The 20,321-nt window shown below is 37.1% G+C and overlaps 2 protein-coding genes across 2 annotated transcripts; one reads left to right on the top strand and one right to left on the bottom strand.

Annotated features, from left to right (window-relative positions):
- Positions 1 to 1,159: 1,159 nt before the first annotated feature.
- On the top strand, positions 1,160 to 4,335 carry LOC131157917 (thioredoxin H-type-like). Its single transcript, XM_058112383.1, has 3 exons — positions 1,160 to 1,488; positions 3,676 to 3,798; positions 3,997 to 4,335. The coding sequence occupies exons 1-3, from the start codon at positions 1,399 to 1,401 to the stop codon at positions 4,132 to 4,134; spliced, it is 351 nt and encodes a 116-aa protein (XP_057968366.1). The 5' UTR covers positions 1,160 to 1,398; the 3' UTR covers positions 4,135 to 4,335.
- Positions 4,336 to 5,583: 1,248 nt separating this feature from the next.
- Positions 5,584 to 12,790, bottom strand: LOC131157910 (beta-galactosidase 3). The gene is made up of 19 exons (XM_058112373.1): positions 12,399 to 12,790; positions 12,155 to 12,250; positions 11,953 to 12,065; positions 11,745 to 11,811; positions 11,458 to 11,550; positions 10,841 to 10,984; positions 10,526 to 10,614; positions 10,319 to 10,424; positions 10,145 to 10,232; positions 9,733 to 9,851; positions 9,479 to 9,640; positions 9,113 to 9,294; positions 8,171 to 8,280; positions 7,974 to 8,083; positions 7,357 to 7,467; positions 7,082 to 7,195; positions 6,780 to 6,982; positions 6,315 to 6,657; positions 5,584 to 6,219 (listed from the first exon to the last, which is right to left on the bottom strand). Exons 1-19 carry the CDS (start codon positions 12,570 to 12,572, stop codon positions 6,106 to 6,108), a joined length of 2,538 nt encoding a protein of 845 aa, XP_057968356.1. The 5' UTR covers positions 12,573 to 12,790; the 3' UTR covers positions 5,584 to 6,105.
- Positions 12,791 to 20,321: the final 7,531 nt, after the last annotated feature.

The following is a 20,321-nucleotide window of genomic DNA, read 5'->3' as shown; positions in this document are numbered from 1 at the left end:
CAGTTGTTAGTTGGATGTTACAGATACAGAAGATTGTTGTTTTATCGACTACAGAAGCTAAGTATGTAGCAGTGACAGAAGTCAGTAAAGAGATGATTTGACTTCAGAGTTTGTTAATAGAGCTTGGATTAAAGCAGGAGAAGAATGTTTTGTACAATGATAGTCAGAGTGTGATACATCTGGTGAAGAACTCTGCATTTCATTCCAGAACTAAGCATATTGGATTGCGTTATCACTTCGTCAAATCTTTGATAGAGGACGGCGTATTGACACTTGAAAAAAATCCAAGGTAGCAGAAATCCGACAGATATATTAATTAAAGTGATGACTACAAAGAAGTTGAAGTTGTGTTCAACTTCAGTTGGTCTTCATGCCTGAAGACATATTTTGATTACATCATTTATTCATGATACTGGTTGAAGAGGCGTCTTAGTCTCCAAGTGAGAGATTGTTGTGCTGGAGTCAGGAGACGCTGAGCTGGAGACGCGTTGCAAGCTAGAGCTGTTATCCATCATTTAATTTAAATGAATGAAACTTCTCTTTTTGACTTATCGTATTTAATTGTAATTGATTCCAAAACCCTATAAAAAGAGAGCTATGGAGAATTGTGAAAAGTACAGAGAGCAAAGAGAAGAAAGAGAGGAAGAGAGTGAGAGGAGGAAGAGAGTTGACCGAACCACGTAAATTTCTGGTGTTCATAATTTTCTGGTTGCTCACAGGGTCTTAACACTTCGAGCATTTGAACTTTTCATGGATGGCAAGTATTTTAAAATTAATAATCCTGTTAAAATCTAACAAAAAATTAAGATAATCTTTATATTTTATATTTGATAACTCAATTTTAAATTAAAGTGCCAATCCATGAGATGGGCTTTAGAAAAATAAATAAATAAATAAATAAATAATAAATTATTAATTTTAAGATAATTTTTTTAAATATTTTAATAGAACTTTATTGGGTAAATCACTTTAAAAAGGAAGAGTCACTCAATGTTGTCAGCTGACTTTTTTATTTATGATTTATTTTCTAAATTAGGTGTGCTATTTTCATATCTAAAATATTCTTATAATTATTCATTTATCCATATAACTGATGTTTTAATTAAATTAAAATATTTATTATTATTTATTTATATACTGTATTTTATTTCTTCAAATTAAAAATAAATTTTAGAGAGGCCCAAGAAGAGATTTCCTAAACTTGGTTTAATTATTTTTTCTTAAAATTAAACTTCCAAAATATCATTTTATGCGAATATATTTTTACGGGGTAACCGGATGGTCCGGAAGGGTAACGCAGCTAGCTCACCTTTTGTTCGCATATAAACTAATTTATATAACCGATACGGGCAATTCCTGAGGAGGACGGAGGCTAGGGTTTTCGAAACTGAGACAGAAATGGCGGAGGAAGGACAAGTGATCAGCTGCCACAGTTTGGATGCCTGGAACGAACAGCTGGAGAAGGGCAACAACGACTCCAATAAACTGGTATCTCTCTTTTTTTTTTCTTAAGAAAAATTCCCATTTATCCCAGTTTTTTTGTTCTCATTTTTTGGTGTGGGTTGGTTTCGTTTGGTTTGTGCCTGATCTGATATTAACATTGGAGTTGATAGCTTCGTCGACGGCTTATTTTTGCATTATTGATATATTAACAGTGGTTTTGCTCTGCGAATTTACTCTTGGGTGTTCGCTTGATGTGGATGGATTCACATAGTCTACATTCATTTTAGGTATTGGGGCTTTCATTTATTGCGCTTGATTTTGCTAACTTTCATTTGTTGACAAAAGATCCCTGAGACTTGCCCTTATATGAGGATTTTTGGAAGTCCATTCCTTGCGATAGATGAGAAAAAAATAACAAGAAGAAAGTCTGCAGATAGTGTTTAGGAGCATAGGTTTCTGACCATGGATTTGGATTGGAGTAAATTTTGAATAAATCCAATGCAGTTTTATATTAAGTTTTGGCAAAATCCACAAAATTCCAATGTTCCAATTCTATGCTGCCAAACTTGGGGTAAAAAGTCTTTATCTTATGGCGTGTTCCACAGCACTCTCTTTGATTGCCCCATAATATGGGAAACCAGTTGACTTCAAGCGGTACCCCAATCCAATTTTGGAATTAGAACTACAGAACATATAGATTGAATTGATGTAGGATTTAGGAAGATAATTGATAGGATTTTTATCTAAAAGCAATTCAGACCTGATCTGGTCTATATTCATGATAATTGAATTGTCTTCCTTCTTTACTTCCTTTTTCCAAAAATACTTTCTCAAGAATTATTTTATTTTTTCTAATTATTATCTTTATCTTATTCTTTTTGTTTTCAAAGAGTTGCTTTACCATCCTTCTTGTGCCTTTCTTTCACTCTAATAAGCTTTATCTAATGTATAGTACAAGAGCTGACCACTGTGGGCACAAAATCTCATGCGTGCGTAATGTTGTATTGTACGTTTTTTAAGCCATGTATTTTCAAAAATCCAATTGTTTAAAGTTTTTCATTGAAATTCTTGTTTCTGACTATCTGGCCTCTGAAAATTTTCACTCTATTCAACAATTATCTTTGTCTGTTTGCTTCAATTCCTTTCTTCCTGAGATTGCTTCATCTTCTAGTTAGAGAGATACCATGACCGAGAACAGAATATTATTTCAGCTAGTGTTGCTTTGATAGGGTTCAATAGGGTGAAAGTACAGAATAAATGAAGAGTGCATACTTGTGTGTGGCATGGGAAGGAATGGATTATATTGCAGAATGGAGTGTGAGGGAAAATTTTTAAATTTTTGGACAAGGATGGGTGTTGTTTATGCTTGTGGGATTTCAGTTCAGCTTGATATTACTCAATTTTCATTTTATTTATTTATTTATTTTTTACTGTTTGTGGTGATTTGTCATGAAAGATTAGAAAATGACTGACAAAAATCCTATCCTGAATTTTGAGGAGTAAATCTCTTCCATGTGCATTCAGCAGGACCACTTGAATGCATGTTTTGTTTTTCCAAGAGAAGATATTGATTCCTTGTGGAATGCGATATTAGATTGATTAAGAGCAATGCATGACTGTGGGATTGCAGCCATGCACTGCTGTGGGCTCAATGCATGGCCCACAGCAAAGAGCGGCTCTGGTCCTGCAGCGTGACTGTAAGTAGCACCTCTCTACAAAAAGATAGTGGAAAATTTCTCTTGCTCTGGATGAAAATTGTAACATTTCTCCTCCCCACCGCTATAACTACTAACTTTTTCCTTGATAGAAATAACATTGAGGTTGAAACTACTTCTCTAAGTGATCAAAGGATCCTGTCCAATCCAGTCCAACCTACTTTGAAAAAGAGATGGTTTGCCCATACATCTTTTGTTGAAGTGAGCTTTTACTTTTTCAAACTGATGATGGGGAGGAGAATTCATAGTTAGGCATCTTTGCATCGCAAACTTGGTTTTGGAGATTAAGATTAAATGTTTACAAGGAGAACTTAATACTTCTTTTACTGTGTTTGAGAGTTTGGAATTTGGGTTATATATTGAAATTTGTGTGAATTTGGATAAGGAACAAGAAAAAAAATGTATTTAATTTCATTCATGCCTATACAAATTCAAATTAAAGTTCCTAAATATATTGTCTTAAACACAGCCTTGTATATTTCATGCCCTAAAATGTATGCATATCTGTGGATCACAGATAGTGGTTGATTTCACTGCTTCATGGTGCGGACCATGCCGTTTCATTGCTCCATACCTGGCAGAGCTGGCCAAAAAATATCCCCATGCGACCTTCCTTAAGGTTGATGTGGATGAATTGAAGGTAGGAGACTTCAGTCTGTATTTTTTTTATTGCATTTGTTTTCCATCCGTTTCATTCTACGGACAAAAGTCATGTAAATTCCCATCTGTTCCATCCCAAAATTGAGAGAGGGAGAGAGTAGGCTTCTGGAATGGAATAGACAGGAATTTGAGCGCCGTAAACTGTGTTGGGTGGGTTTTAATTTTGTTTTGGTTGCAGACGGTTGCTGCAGATTGGGCAGTGGAGGCAATGCCAACGTTTATGTTTCTGAAGGATGGGAAGATCGTGGATAAGGTTGTGGGAGCAGATAAAAGCAACCTGCAGATTACTGTTACTAAGCACCTGCCAACTGCCTGATTACAGTAGTATTTGTCAAGGAAGGAGGCTCTATAGATATTTAGACCTTCACTGCGTTTGCTGTTTATTAGGATCTTCTTTATGTTCTATTTGTTACTTATTGTTATGCAGTACTCTGGATCAATTGGGTCTCTTGTTTCTGTCGTTATGACTCATTATTGGTGACTTCTATCTATTGTGCTCAGCGTCTCATTCTCATTCTATGGTTTGCACATATTCCTCATATCATTGTTTTTATGGCCGGCATCTCCTTGGAGAGCTTTATTTTTATTTTTAAAAATGTGTTTTTATGTTTTTAATAATAATATTTTGTTTGGGAGGTTAGTATACTCTCATCTTAGATTTTTATTTCTTATTATTTAATTCATCATGGAATATGAAAGGAGTAGGACATTTTTACGCCAAAATCAGCAAATAGTTATTTTCAATTTATGTTATTGATTCATATAAAGTTTATGGTACATTTTTTTGTAATGCAAATCCTTAATTATAACTATTCTATTTCTAAGAATATTTATTCAGCTAACCATGTGTAACTTAGTGGTATAAAAGATCTGAAATTTATAAAATGTTTTTGGGCCTTGGTTATACCTAGATGTGGGCTCAAGTGGACATGGGTGAGGCTGCCAAGACTCTGGCTGCAGTTATTTAGGTGCTGTCTCGAGACAAAGATGTGAACTAGGTAAATAGAAAAGGGAAAGAGATGTTTCTAATTCATCAAAATGAGAAGCTTTTTTCTACATCCTCATTCGAAAAATTGCAATGTTGTAATATGTGAGGGCTGGTTTGATTGCGAAAAATAAATTTATCAAATAAACGAATAATATATAATATATATTGAAGATAGCAGCATTCAAGATATTTTTTTAAGCAATAAATTTTTTAATAAATAGATCATAGTAAATATGAAATTTATTACAATGACCCACACAATTTTATCTACATATTTATTAAATTCTCTTAAAAATAAATATATTCATTAAATGAAATCAGTTGATTGCATTAAATAATAAATCTTTTAACAGATGAGGCTTGTGAAATAGATTACAAAAATATCCTATACATTCCACAAGTTTTTATCAGTTCAATATAATTTTAAGTCGAAGCTCTCGGACTACACACTAGCGCAATAGAAAAATGAGCCATGTGGATCGGAAAACCTAGTCGCTTGTTTCAAGTCCCCCTTCGCTCTAGTACGTACACGGGTTAAAAAACCCAATTGCTTGTTTCAAACCCACTTCACTGCTCAGTTGTGCTGACCTTAGGCAGCTAAAATATCATGAACCTATCATTTTTGCATCTCATCTTATTCTTTGGTAATATAAAATTCCCACCAATTTGGAAAGATTATTCTTTCAGCTATCAAACTTCAATAGAGACCTCAAATTTCAGGCCAGAAAATTCTCTTCCAGAAAATAATAAATAATAAATAATAAATACATTTAAAAATAGATGATAAGATTGCTATGTGTTATTCCGATGAGTAAACAGAAGACACTATTTCCCTAAACATTTCATAAATTATACCAGGATCCGCTCCCAGGCACTCGTAAATGTAACCGGGGTCTGATTTTTCCCAGAATTACAAACACAATATTCACTCAAATAAAATAAAACTAAAATAAACTTGCATTTCCCAGTGTGCCCATCTCCGGATAAAAGGCCGAGGAGGCGGGCTTGAAATCACTGTGGAGCTTGCAATGCAGAGAACCCCTGGGTTCTGCAGACTTTCTCCTCATCAAAGAATTCCTAATTTACACAAACCCTTCACTCCACTTTAAATTAACACCCACCCACACACTAATAAATAACAAATAGCATTTGACCAATCCAAGTTAACTGTTTTCCTGCATTTTCTCCTCTTCTTCAATTCCTTCCTGGCTTCTCTTACTGGTTTTGTGGTTAAAAAAACAATGCCCTATGACCATGTACCCCCGTCGTTTGACTTGGCTTGAGCAGTGATTTTGGAAGTCAAGGGGCACAAACAGCCTCCACTGCTAACCGTTTCTGCATATTTGGACATGGGTCTTGCTCAAAGTTATTGCTGGATATCGACACCGAGCATCGCTGCCTCCCTATACAATTCTGTGAAAAAATTTAAGAGAAAAAAAAATTATATAAAATACTGTACTAATTACCAAGCAAGAATAAGAGAAGAAAAGTGTCAGCATTTCAGGTACCTTCTCTAAGATGTGATGGGAGGTAGAAGCATGGCAAACTCCTTGCCTGAAACTCCCACAAGTTCCTACTGGAGTTCCATAGCTTGCAAATTTAATGGAAGAAATTGACTGGAAATGACCACACCGAAGGCGAACCTTTGCCCTGGTGGTGCGCAGATTTTCTGATTCTGTATAGCTTGTGTTTTGCCAGTTCCTAATGGTTGGGTGGACCTCGCTGACTTCTGCACAAACGCTTGTTACCATTCTCTTTGCAAGAGAAATCCGGGAGGGATTCCCTCCTAGTTCCTCAAAAATTACCAGCAAATTTTGTGACGGATTTAACCAAGAACGAGGCACATGGTACCTGAAAACCCACGTTAGTCAAGAGTAAGGAATGTTTTGGCGGGTAAGTTCAATATCACTGTATACTGGAATTTCAATATTCTAGGCAGTGTAACACTGATTCCAATTTTGTGGGCAATTTACCATCTCTGGGTTGATTTGCCACAACCCCTCTGACACTTATCAGGGCGGTAGTTGGTACGATAACTACAACTCTCGCAATCACCAGTGGCAATTGCAGTTGAATATCTTCCAATACTCTGGCCATTGATCCACATTTGACCCTTTCCCATGCCCCTCATGTCCAACCCCAACGGGTGATCCCCCTCTGGAGTATTGAAATAAGCCTGCAAAATCCCACAACGAAGTTTAAATTTTTGTTAACACAATAGTTCATCTCAAGACTCTCCACTACAGCTTAATTGACATTTTCCCTATTTACATGCCTTGTGCCATGTCAGTGGCTGCTGTTTCTGTGTAGCTAACGAACTCTGCAACCAGTCAACAGAAGAAAAACTAGCTGGGGAACCTAAATTCATGGACTCTCCTTGCAGTCCAACCTGCATAAAGAGGGAAACATAAGTTGAAAATTCTTTGCTTTAACAATAAATTGTACACAGAACACAACACAATAACGAGCCTTCAGCCCACTATCTGGAATCAGCTATTTAACAACAACAACAACAATAATAATATTAAAAAAGAACCAAGAATTCAGAACCTGGTAGGTCCATTTCTCCCAAGATAAGTCCCACTTTCCTTCGTCAAGTCCATGCAGTGCAACTGGACCTAGGATTCCAGTATTCCATGTCTCAAAATGCCTTCCCACATTCTTAAAAAACACCAAACAGAAAGCTCAGAATTTAAACGATAATGGGGTTAGATAAGAGATATTCCAAATTTCTCAAAAAAAGTTACTAGCATTTCAGAAACCCTGATTCGCAAATCACATACATTGTACTCTTGAGCAGACTATTAGCCCTAAATGTCTAGCCCTAAGGTGTCTGGGAAGTGGGAACATAGATTCATACCTTAGGTTTGTATGGATTTGAATGAAACTCAATACAATTTTGTATTGCATTTTATCTAAATTCATGCAAATCCAAATCCAAGGTTCAAACTCCAAGATCCCAAACATGGGGTAAGGATAGCATAGTTTAATCCTCTTATAAAAGGCTAACTATTATGCTGGAGGCTATGCCAGTTTAGCTCCATGAAAGTTCTCAATCCATGACCCAAATTATAACAATCCCATTTTAAAGTATTAGGATTGGATCCATTCATCAAAAAGTAGCAAAGAGGTGGTCAATAATTGCAAAGGAATCATTAGACACTTACTGGCAATCCAACAGCCACACTCAGCAGTGCAATTGTGTTCTTTCCAGCATGAAGGTTGACCTTTCCTGTAAATGTGAACTTCTTTTGTTGCCTCGTCCCAAAGACAGACCCTATAACGTGTGATTAGTATTCTGTGCTGAACAAGCAGCAAAGCAATGCATTATTAATCAGCATTTCTCAAAGATTTAACAGTGTACCTGAAAGCCGTCCATTTATGAAGACATGCAAGGCAGGACCTGTTGACTGTACTATGAGAGTGGGAAGTTCTCCCCCACGCAAGAATGATTCTGAGGAACGGATATTGACACTGTAAAAACATTGCAAAGTGAATATCATTATCCTAAACAGTCTACAACAGCTTCCTAAATATGTCAAAGAAGGTCATCTTGTTTATTTGGATGGTAAGTCACATGCAAGGCCACCTGGAGCTAAACAAATCAAACTATTGGATGGTGGACTTATGCTTCCATTGAAGCAAATGATGTCAACCATACAAGGTCATATTTTTGTAGAGCTTGCCAGGTGATATTTTGTAAAAGGTTTAACATCAGAATCTACTTCTTTAATAATGCTTCTTCTCATTCCTTAGCACTGACATGGTAAACTATGGCAGCATTCTTGTTTAAGAAGAGGGCAGCATGACTGGGGTAGAAAATTCAACCGAAATGAATTATCAGTATTCCAGCAGATAAATTTTTTTTAAAAAAAAAATGAACAATCAGAAGCAACAAATTAGGAACCATGTTATGTGCTTTCTCTAAGAGGGCGGACCTTGGATCAACAGTAAGGTTGCACCTTTGTGACTGGTTGGTCACAGGTTCAAGTCCAAGGAAACAGCCTCTCTGCATAAAAGCAGGAGTAGGACTGCATACACTGTGACAACCCTCCCCTCACCCTTGCAAAGCAGGGAGTCTTTTGGCCTGGGGATGCTACGTGCTTCCCTAGAAAAAGGCAAGACTTCTAAGGGGGCTTTAAGAAATGGAAAGAGCAATAGAACAACACCTCCACCCCCACCCCCATCCCCCCAAAAAGAATCTTCATTCTTAGTTTTTTTTTTTTCTTTTTTCCCCCCTTTTTAGTTTTTTTTCTTAGGGAGAAGTGACAGAAAACATAATGAAGACTGGTCACTCGAATCTCACCTAGTCTTGTACCACAGATAATCACTTGTATCCCTTGTCACATTTATCTGCTCCAAAAGACCAGGAGCAGTGAGGGTAGTCAAGCTGTCATCCAGAGAAGAAACATCTTCAGCATATGTCTCCCACATCAGCTTTACAGAATTTATTGGCGACATTCTCACATGCGAAGTTTGAGCACCAACCTATAATAAAGGCATGAGAATTAGTTAGAATCTGCAAAATTTTGTGAGAAAATTAAAATGAAGCAACAAAAAAGAAAAAAGAAGGCTTTGTCACCTGCAATATGAATGCTTAATCCTATATATTTATTTAGAAGCATTATTTAAAAAATAAATAAAAAAATGGCGTGTTCTTTTAGTCACTTACTTTTGCAGTATTGAACACCACATTCCTGCAATCAGGAAGGATGCTGATGGATCGAGGAGGCAATTTATAGTTTTTGTTATTAAAAAACACTGATGCAGAAGACTCTGTATCATAGTTTGAGATAAAAGCTGCACAAGATCCTCCCGAAGAAAATACGTGAACCTTCAATACACCAAACATATATTCAGTTAATAAACAATGGAAAAAGTCATACCAATGCCAGAAACATGGATTCAGAGAATAGAGGTGAAAACCTGCTGATAGTTCCCTGAAAGAGTAACAACAGGATCTGCTGAAACTAAAGCTTGCTCACACATCTTAATAGCCCTGTGAAGGTCCTTTAAATGATCATATTTTGGTTGCCTGACCAAACCTATCAAGTAAATCCAGTGAAGCAGTTAGACTTCCATAGCTCACATATTCTTCATTGAGTAAAATAAGCAAAACCATATCAGATTTTAACTCATTTCCTCTATAGCTTAAGCCAACTATTTTAGGCAAAATACTATTCCAAGTCAAATTATTGCAGAGAGATACAGAATACCAATGGCTGCGGAACATATAATGAGTGTAAAAATGCATCCGTAGAAATGCTAGGTTATCCTGACATTATTACAAGACTGCTAGAGAGCATTTCAAATTAGGCAAACAAATTTCAGCTCTCACCATATTCATCAATAGGAGCATCATAGTCATAGCTGGTAGTGACGAAAGGTCCTCCGGCAGTGCGTCCAAAATTTGTCCCCCCATGGTACTGTTTCACATTGTAAACTTGTGAGTCTCTCTAAAATAGGCTAAGTTTTTAGTACCTGGGAACTGCAAATGCATAAGAAAACAAACCATGTAATAATTAACCAATGATCCTCCCCTTTTTATGAACCTAGCAACTGCAAATGCCAAATCCTGAACTGGCCGCCTACTGTGTGGTCCACCAAACTGAGAAAACCTTCACATTTAGACATAAAAAAAGAAGGAAATTTGTTACCTTACGCTTCATGAAAAAAAAAATGTTGAAAATGCCAATGAAAACATATAGATTAAATATACCATCCAGTCCATGCCTCTGTCCACATTGTTGGCTTGTAAGGCCTGTTTGGCGAAAATGTGTCACAGTAGAAACCATTACACGTATTTATCTGTTCCCATTACACAGCACAAATTCAGACTCTAGTGTTAGAATGAGCCTTGGAAATAAAAACTAGTCGCATATCTTGACACAGTATTTGTCAGGATTTAGATATTCATCGTCTCCTATTTTTCTCACTAATGGTAATTAGATACAACTAGACATTGATGAGAATAGAAAAGAACTTATGTAAGTGAGCCAAACTAGATTCGGTGGCAGAGAATTAAAACACTTACCACAGGATCTGGGGCGTCATCTTCCTTGCACATTATCCAAGGGACACCAGTTCCCATTCCAACAGCCATATTGGCAGCCCATGTCATGTAGTTATAGCCAGCAGGTCCAAGTAGCTTCGCCAGCTGCCCATACTCATTCTCAATCTGTACAAATAAAGATGAATTTCATTGGCATTGTAAGCTTAATTAAATGAGTAGAATTTGCGTCCACCAAGGTTAACACTTGAGATCACAACTTTGGATGTTGAGTTTGGACAAATTTCAATACAATTTTATATGGAATTTTGTTCAAATCCACACCCCAACATAGGGTAAGATTGTATTTGGGACCTAGATTTCCAGCTTTCAATTTGGATTTGGGCAGAAGTCAATACAATTTTATACAGTACTTTGGACAAATCCACCAAATCCATATCCTATGTCCAAACTCCAGGCCCCCAAACATAAGTGAATATTTTTAAAATTTATCATTCTATTTTCTTCCTTTCTAATCATCCACATAACGCACTTGTGATAGGCGCACAACCCAATTCATGAATTAAAATTTGCGGAATTTAAAGCTCAGAAAATCATATTGAAAGAAAGAATTAGAAAAGCAAAAGACCCAAAACACATACCTGAGAGAGGACAATTGGGCCACCCTGGGAAGCATATAAATTGTTACTCTTCATCAGTGTGACAATCTTTTCCGTGAACCGCTGCATTGCCATCTGCAACATAGAATTAAATTTTCTTAAAAAAAAAAAAAAAACCAGATAGATTATTACTTCAAATGACTAACTAATCCTTAAAATATTAACTGTCAACATAGAAAATCCAAGAGTGCATATTCCCCATTAATTCTACTTTTTAACTTATGCATTTCATAATAGGAAGAAAATCGGGGGAAGTAGGAAGCTGAGACCTTGAAAGGCTCATTGTCCGTTCTGAAGCTGATGCCTGGGACAAATTTTAGCCAAACAGGAAATCCCCTGCACAAGAAATAACCCAAAAAAGAAAAGAAACAAGGGAAAAAAATACATTTGCGTTGAGATCAAGCCGCATTCCAAAGAAAAAAAAAATTGCAGAGATGGAGTTAGATCTGGAGACTAAAAAAAGGGAATTAATGGTACCCAAAATTCCACTCAGCACAAATGTATGGACCAATACGAAGATTAACATAGAGCCCTGCTTTCTGGACCGTCTTTATGAACCTCACCAAATCGTATCTGCCTTCGAAAACGTACTGTGAAGTCCACATAAAGCACAAATTTTAGGAGAAAACACAGAAAAACAGAGCATATTAGCACGAAAGGGGGATGAGAAAGGAAGTACTTGTCCGGGATTAGGCTCATGACCATTCCAGAAAACGTAGGTGTCAACCATATCCAGGCCCCCTGCCTTGGCCTTCTGCACCAAGTCCTCCCACATCTGAACAGATTTTCACGCGAACCAAACATCATTGAAAAATGAAAAAAAAAAAATCAGAAACCAAAAACCCACATAAGAAGAAGAAGAAGAAGAAGAAATGCAATTTCTGACAAAATGAACTGCAAGGAAATTGTAGCGGCGTGCATACATCGGGTGTGCTTCTGGGGTAATGTATGGAACCGGAGATGAGAATTCGCCTCCGGCCATTGATGACAATGGCCTTCCTGTCGTATGTGACGCTACACTGGATCAGCTCAGAACCCAGAACCAGACCCAAGAAAAAAATCAACATCATCCTGGAAATTTCTGGGCCAGTTCCCATTTTTCTTCCTCCTCTCGCCTCTCTCCACTCTGTTCACAGAGTGGTAGACTCTCTATCCCTCTCTCTTCTCAATGTCGCCCCCTTTCTTTATCTCGCGTGGAGGGAACCCAGGAAGCAGAATATATATATTGCAAAATGTAGAGAGAGAGAGAGTGACGGTGGTGGGCTGGGCTGGTTGTGTAGATACTAGTGAGGGGGAGGGGCCATTGTTGTTTGTTGGACACCGAGAAGTCATGAACGAGTACCAGCTGTCACATCTAGTGCATGTATGTAGATGGAGCTTCTCGCTGGGTCAACTCAGGTCGGGAATCGTCGCTCGCTCGCTGTGTGGCGCGCAGTTTAGCATCAATAATAAAAAATCAACCATAATAATGTAATTTGTATGTAATTAAGCAATAAGACTTAATCAATATTAATAATAGGGTGTAATTAATCCCGAGAGTATTTAGTAAACATACAGATTGGAAGTGGGCCCCATTTTCTAAAAAAATAATTTAAAAATATTCCATAAAAAGCAGGTAGAATCACAATTCATACACATTTTGTGTTTTTTTTAAAGTTGGAAAATTTTTTTTTTTTTTAAAAATTAATGTTTTCCTAGTAATGGTTTTAGGTTTCTAAAAATCTAAAATAGTTGTTTCTTAAATTATGCAATTAAGACTTGAGTTATGATTTGTGCGATGCTAAAAAAAAAAAAATCACCGTGTTAAGTTTGAAAGGCGAGTTTGTAAAATTACTGAAAATGTTAAGAGAATAGTTTTAAAAATTAAACAAACACTTGATTAATTAATTAATATTAATAATAGGGATGTCAGTATGTAATTATATATTTTTTTTAACCCGAGGGTATTTAGCATAGAAGCAAGGCCTATTTCCTGAAAAATTAATTTGAAAATATTCTTAAAACACATAGGTAGTAGTTACAGTCACTTTCACATACAGAGTTTGTAATCTTTCATAATAATGGAAGAATTTATTTAAAAAAAAAAATTAAATATTTTCTAATAATGGAAAATCTAGGAAAGAGAAAAGTGGAGCCAATAAAATCTTTTTAAAAATTTAAATGAACAATAATTTTTTAATAGTTTTTTTAACATGTAGTTTAAATCTGGTCTCGTCTTGAGTCTCCATAAATCATTCTTAAACCCTCTAAAAAAATTCTAATATATTAATTTTTAGAGTTCTACAAATAAGACAAGTGAGTTATGATTCGTGTGATGCTAAAAAAAAGTATTATGTTAAATTTATTGAAAAGCATTAGGTTAATTTATAATTTAAAAATATGTTTGTAAAATTACTGAATATATTAAGAGAATATTTTAAAATTAAGCAAAGACTTAATTATGGGGTTGATTGAACTTAAGGTGGGAGAGTAGGAAGAGTGGTCTAAAAAAAACAAATTTCCAGTTGTCACACCGCGTGGCTTTGACTGCTTTTGATAATTAAGGAAATTTGGTTGTTTTCCTAAATCGATTGATTAGGAAAAATATTTTAAAAAATAATGCCTCCCAATTACAAGCATATTTAAGTAAATTTTATTTTAATAAGATTATTAAAGTATGTTTAATTGATCATGTATAATATGTATATAAATAATAATAGTTTTAGTGACATTTATAATAATTGAATATTGAAATTGAAGAACATAAGTTATGCATTTGTAATAATCAAACCAAAAATAATGATAATCTTAATGATAGTAAGGAATAATTTCAATAACATTTTTATGCTAGTAATCAAAATAACGAAATAACAATATTCATTGTTATGATAATATTTAAAATAATAAATTAATCAATATTTTTATGAAAATTGGTTCAAGAGACTTAGGGGGCATTTGTTAAAATTAAGCATTAAGCGCGGAATGACTAATTTGTTAAAATTTGCATTTTTTTCCCACATCATTTACCTTAGAAATATTACAAGTATAAATAGAGATATTTAACTATCTATTTTCGGTAATTACAAAACTTAAGGTTAGGATTGTGGTTAGGATTCTTTGATCGTTAATTACAGGGATTTGTATCTATACAACTCACGCCAACACTCCCCCTCAAGTGAACGCAACTTCAATGGGCAACTTTTTAGTGAGTTGTAGAACTATTTGTTGGATACTACCTTTGTCAGAATGTCTGCCAGTTGATCTTCAAACTTCACGAATGGAAACCGAATTATTTTAGCTTCTAAATTTTCCTTGATAAAGTGCTTGTCAATCTCCGCGTGTTTAGTCCGATCATGTTGTATGGGATTATGCGCAATAGCAATGGCAAATTTGTTATCACAGAAAAGATCCATCTCATTGGTAGGAGCAAAACCTATTTCAGGCATAAGTCTTTTTAACCACAAAAGTTCACATAGCCCTTTTAACATCCCACAAAATTCTACTTCGGCAATAGTGCCACCACATTTTGCTTTTTACTTCTCCACGTGACCAAATTTCCTCCAACAAATATAAAGTATCCTAAGGTAGATTGTTTATCTGTAGCATTTCCTGCCCATTCTGCATTTGTATAGCCACTGATCTTGAGATGATTATTTTTTGAGAACAAGAAGTCCATTTCTTGGAGATGATTTTAAGTATCATTAGATCTGAATTGCTTCCATATGGTCTTTACTAGGCTGATGCATGAATTGGCTTACTACGTTTGCTGCATAGGCAATATCCGAGCGAGTATGTCAGAGATAGAGAAGTTTGCCAACCAATCTTTGGTATTGGCCTTTGTCTGTTGGAACCTGGTTTAGGTGTTCTTCAAGTTTATGGTTTTGAATAATTGGAGTGTCTACTGGCTTACACTCCAACATTCCAACTTCACATAATGAATCCAGGACATATTTTCATTAGGAAGAAATATACCTCATTTTGATCTAGCAACTTCTATTCCCAAAAAATATTTCAGCCCTCCTAGATTTTTCATCTCAAATTCAGTGGCCAATTACTCTTGTAGCCTAGAAATTTCCTCCTTGTCACCTCCTGTAATAATCATATCATCAACATAAACAATTAACGTTGTTACCTTGCCTTGTTGATGTTTCAAGAATAGTGTATGGTCTGAGTTACCCTGACAAAACCTATGTTTCTTCATTGTTAGACTAAATCGTCCAAACCAAGCTCGAGGTGACTACTTTAATCAATATAATGCCCGTTGTAATTTGCACACAACCTTAATTTTTTTAGGAGGTTGTATATCCTGGAGGTATACCATGTAGACTTCTTCATCAAGTTCGCCATGAAGAAATGCATTCTTTACATCCAATTGATGTATGGGCCAATCCAAGTTAGAAGCAAGAGATAACAAAACCATGACTGTATTCAATTTTGCTATAGGTGAAAATGTCTCTTGATAATCTGCTTCGTACATCTGGGTGTATCCCTTCACGACTAGTCTCGCCTTGTATCTCTCTCTATAGATCCATCTACCTTGTGTTTCACATAGAACACCCACCTGCATCCAACGGTTCTCTTCCCCTTGGTTAGTGGAGCCAGCATCCATGTTTGATTCTTTTACAATGCTCCCTATTTCATCTTCTATAACCTGTATCCATTTAGGATCGGCTAGTGCTTCCTGAACAGTAGTGGGAATCTGGCATGTGGATAGGTCTTTGGAAAAAGTCTTGAGAGGTTCAAGTAGCTTTTCCATAGGCAGATAGTTGGTAGCTGGGTACCTTGATCTCCTTTCCTCTTTGTCTAGTGAGTATCTATTTGGTGGTTTACCATGATTGTGCATGAAAGGTAAGATATATCCAGTAGAGGACTCTATATTATCTGTAAAAGAGGGTGTAATAGTATGGCTTACCTCAAGAATATTCTCAGGAAATACGTCCACGAATACTGTAGGCAAAGGGGGTTCCTCATTTGGTGTAGACCTTGTGATCATGTCTAGTGTTGCCAAAGAATCGTCATTTTGATTATTCTAGTCGTCAAGCCAATCAAAACTTAACCACATCATCTCTTCACTTGGTGTCTCCCCCTGAAGTGAGGGAGTAGAGGAGGATGGAGAATAGAAGAGTTTAGATTCCATGAAGGTACCATCCATGGTAGTATGAAACCTCTGAGTAGTGGGATCATAACATCGGTATCCCTTTTGGTGCATACCATACCCTAGAAACAAACATCGAAGAGCACATGGATCCAATTTGGTACATTGATTCTTTGGAAGGTGAACATAAGCCACGCAACCAAAGATCCGAGGAGGTAGCATTAGGATAGATGGTAATGAAACGAAGTCTGACAGAACTTAAAGAGGGGTCTTAAAATTCAAAAGTTTAGAGAGAAGACGATTGATGAGATGCACAACAATGGTCACAATATCTGACCAATGGTGAGTAGGAACATAGGCACTTAGAAGGAGAGCCCGAGCAGTTTCAAGGATGTGTCGATTTTTCCATTCGGCAACCCCATTTTGCTGCAGAGTTTGAGGGCATGACATCTCGTGGATGAGACCATGTTTCTGAAAGTGAGACGTGAACTGATGATTAACATATTCCCCACTATTATCCGAGCGATGGACTCGAATTGAGGATGCAAATTGTGTTTGAACCATAACATGAAAGGTTTGGAAAATACTAAATACTTCATCCTAGCCAGTTCATTCTAGTGTAATCATCAATAAATAGCACAAACCAACGCACTCCAGAGACAGTAGGTAAAGGAGAGGGACCCTATACATCATAGTGAATTAAAGCAAATGGAGTATCACTTTTATTCAGGCATAATGGATAAATTACACGATGACTATTTGCCAAAATACAAGCATCACAATGAAATGTAGATAGATCCAAATTTGAGAATAAATCAGGAAATAAATGTTGTAAATACCCAAATGAGGGATGACCTAAACAACGATGCCACAACCATATCGATTGAATTTGGACTCCTGAGAGGACACCTTATGTGCACGACCCAGACTGAAGTCTTCCATGTAGTATAATCCCCCCTTCCTAGTACCATGCCCTATTATCTCCTTGGTGAGAATATCCTGAAGAAAACAAGAATTAGGATACAATAGTACTATACAGTTTAAATCTCTAGTAACTAGGCTAACAGATAAGAGTTTATGAGATAAGGAAGGAATAAGGAGAGTATTTGTCAACTGTAATGAAGGTGATAGAGTTACTAAGCCTACTCCTATGACAGGTGAAATAATTCCATTGGCATTAGCAATATTGGTGCGCCGGGCAAGTGAGCGAGAGGTAAAATCCGCAGGATCAAAGGTCATATGGTTTGTGGCCCCTAAAGTCCAGCAGCCATGCAGCACTATCGCATTCATTACCATGACTAAGCAGGGCATGACAAGAGATACCTGAGTCTGGTGTAGAGGCAGTCATGTGAGTCAAGTCATTGGAGGGAATGAAAGAAAGGCACAGGTCAGCTATAACCACAACAACTTTTCTTATGCCACTATTAACCTTTGCTGCTTCCTTTTTCTTTATTTTCTTAAAATTCAGGCCACCAATCAGGATAGCTATGCAATTGAAAACAATTGTCACAGGTATGCTTTGAGTTCCGACAATGAGAGCATTTCACAATATTGGAAGAAGACCAAGAGGTTTTAGAGGAACCTAAACCTATTTGGCCATACGTAGGAGATCCTTGACCAAGCTTGAGGCTTCGGGAGGCAAGCACAGCTCCAGTAGGGATTTCATGCTCCACCGTATTCATCAACACCTAGCGGAGAGCTTCACACCTAACATAAGCGTAGGCTTGTTCCACAAAAGGGAATGGGTGTAGTTGCAGTACATCACTATGATACCCCATGGATGAAAGGTTTAAAAGACTAGATGTTACTACTCATATCAACAAGGTGCACCTTTCTTTTCAGGAGTCTTCCCATAAGAACTTCATGGTTAAGCGTGCTTGGTTTGGAGTAATCTTGGGATGGGTGACCACCTAGGAAGTTTTCTCAGGAAGTGTGTGAGTAAGGATAAAAACATACTGAAAAGGACATGTCTTGATTTTTGGGGTCAGTCATTAGTCCGATAAGACCCGCCCCCCTGTTTTTTGGTCTAGGTGGAGGAGGAGAGACGCAGTGCTCCCTGGCAGACCCAAGTTGGGGCGTTACAAATGGTATCAGAGCCAACACCCAGCCAGAAGTGTGATGAGATTCACAACGCATGGGTTTGGAAAAGTGGGTTCGCAATGAGGACGTCGCGTTCTATAAGTGGGGGAGAATGTAATACCCCATGGATGAAAGGCTTAAAAGACTAGATGTTACTACCCATATCAACAAGTGCACCTTTCTTTTCGGGAGCCTTCCCATAAGAACTTCATAGTTAAGCGTGCTTGGCTTGGAGCACTCTTTAGATTGGTGACCACCTGGGAAGTTTTCTCAGGAAGTGTGTGAGTGAGGACAAAAACACACTGAAAAGAACATGTGTTGGTTTGTAGGGCCAGTCATTAGTCCGATAAGGCCCGCCCCTCCTGTTGTTTGGTCCAGGTGGAGGAGGAAAGATGCAGTGCTTCCTGACAGACCCAGGTTGGGGCATTACATCACTCTGAATGTTGTCGAGTTTATCTTCCAGACCATCTAAAAAAGCATACACTTGGTCCTATTGAAGCAGATTATTGTACCTTTGTATATCAGTTGGGCACTTCATTGGTTTTGGTTAGCGGAAGTCAATTTCGCGCCATAATCCTTGTAAGTTAGCATAGTATTTTCCCAAGGATTCACCACCTTGGCGGAGACGAGAGACAAGCCGCCTTAGCTCATATACCTGTGATGTATCTCCCCCATCAAAATAAGTTGTAGCAACCAAATCCCATACCTGTTTAGTAGTGGGAAATAGAATGAAATTACCAATTAGGGATGGGTCCATGGAGTTAATCAGCCATCCTTTGACGATCGCATTGTCCGCTCGCCACTTCTGGTAAGATATATCAGTCGATGATGGAGGGAGTAATTCTCCATTAATGTACCCTAGTTTGTCCTTCCCCGAGATATACATCTCCACCACTTGGGACAAGAGAGCAATGTTGGAACCATCCAACTTAATTTCAATTGGAACTACAGCAGGTTTTGGAAAACTAGTAGGTGTTTGAGCCTTAGTCGAGGCTTCGACCATCATGGTTGTGAAGAGATAAGAAAAAATAGTATTTGGGTCTAGAAGGGCATCACCGGGTTTGGAAGAGGTATTCGAGTCTTCCATCTAGGTGTTCTGGGTAGTACAAAAAAAAACCTGAAGAGAAGTCGTAGTCCTTGACTGGATGCCACACCAGTAGGGCCCACGGAGCCACCAATTGGACAACCTATGAGGCTTAGAGTTTGCTCCGTCCAACACGAAACTGAGGCACGTGGGGTAAAGAGATGAGGTCCACGTAACACCTTGAACTCGCTAAGTGGGTCCGGAATGTTATGTGATCCATTCACCTATCTCTGATACATTCTCCATTAAAATACCAAAGTTATATTCTAACTTACTATTGAGTATTCATCTTCCCTAAAGTTGGGAGCATGATAGAAAGGGAGATGAATGAGGATGAGCAAAGACAATCTAGTCTGGAAATGATGTCAAGCATCAGTCTTGATGATGACCAAATTATAGGCAATCGGAAAAAAAAAAAAAAAAATATACGGTCAATACACAACTGGTTTCTCGAATTAAAACTCATCTACTGAATCATTCTCTTTAGAGCTCATTCAGTGCAAACCAACGTCACCTCATCATACTTTCATTCCTTCAATATGAATAGGGAATATGTGAAAATTAAATTTTCACATGTTTTGAATTTTTCTAAGGAATCCAACATGCCTG

The sequence above is a fragment of the Malania oleifera genome, chromosome 1 (assembly GCF_029873635.1).
Source record: "Malania oleifera isolate guangnan ecotype guangnan chromosome 1, ASM2987363v1, whole genome shotgun sequence".
Taxonomy (NCBI): domain Eukaryota; kingdom Viridiplantae; phylum Streptophyta; class Magnoliopsida; order Santalales; family Ximeniaceae; genus Malania; species Malania oleifera.
The sequence above is the reverse complement of the archived record's forward strand: the minus strand, read 5'-3'. Positions and strand labels throughout refer to the sequence as shown.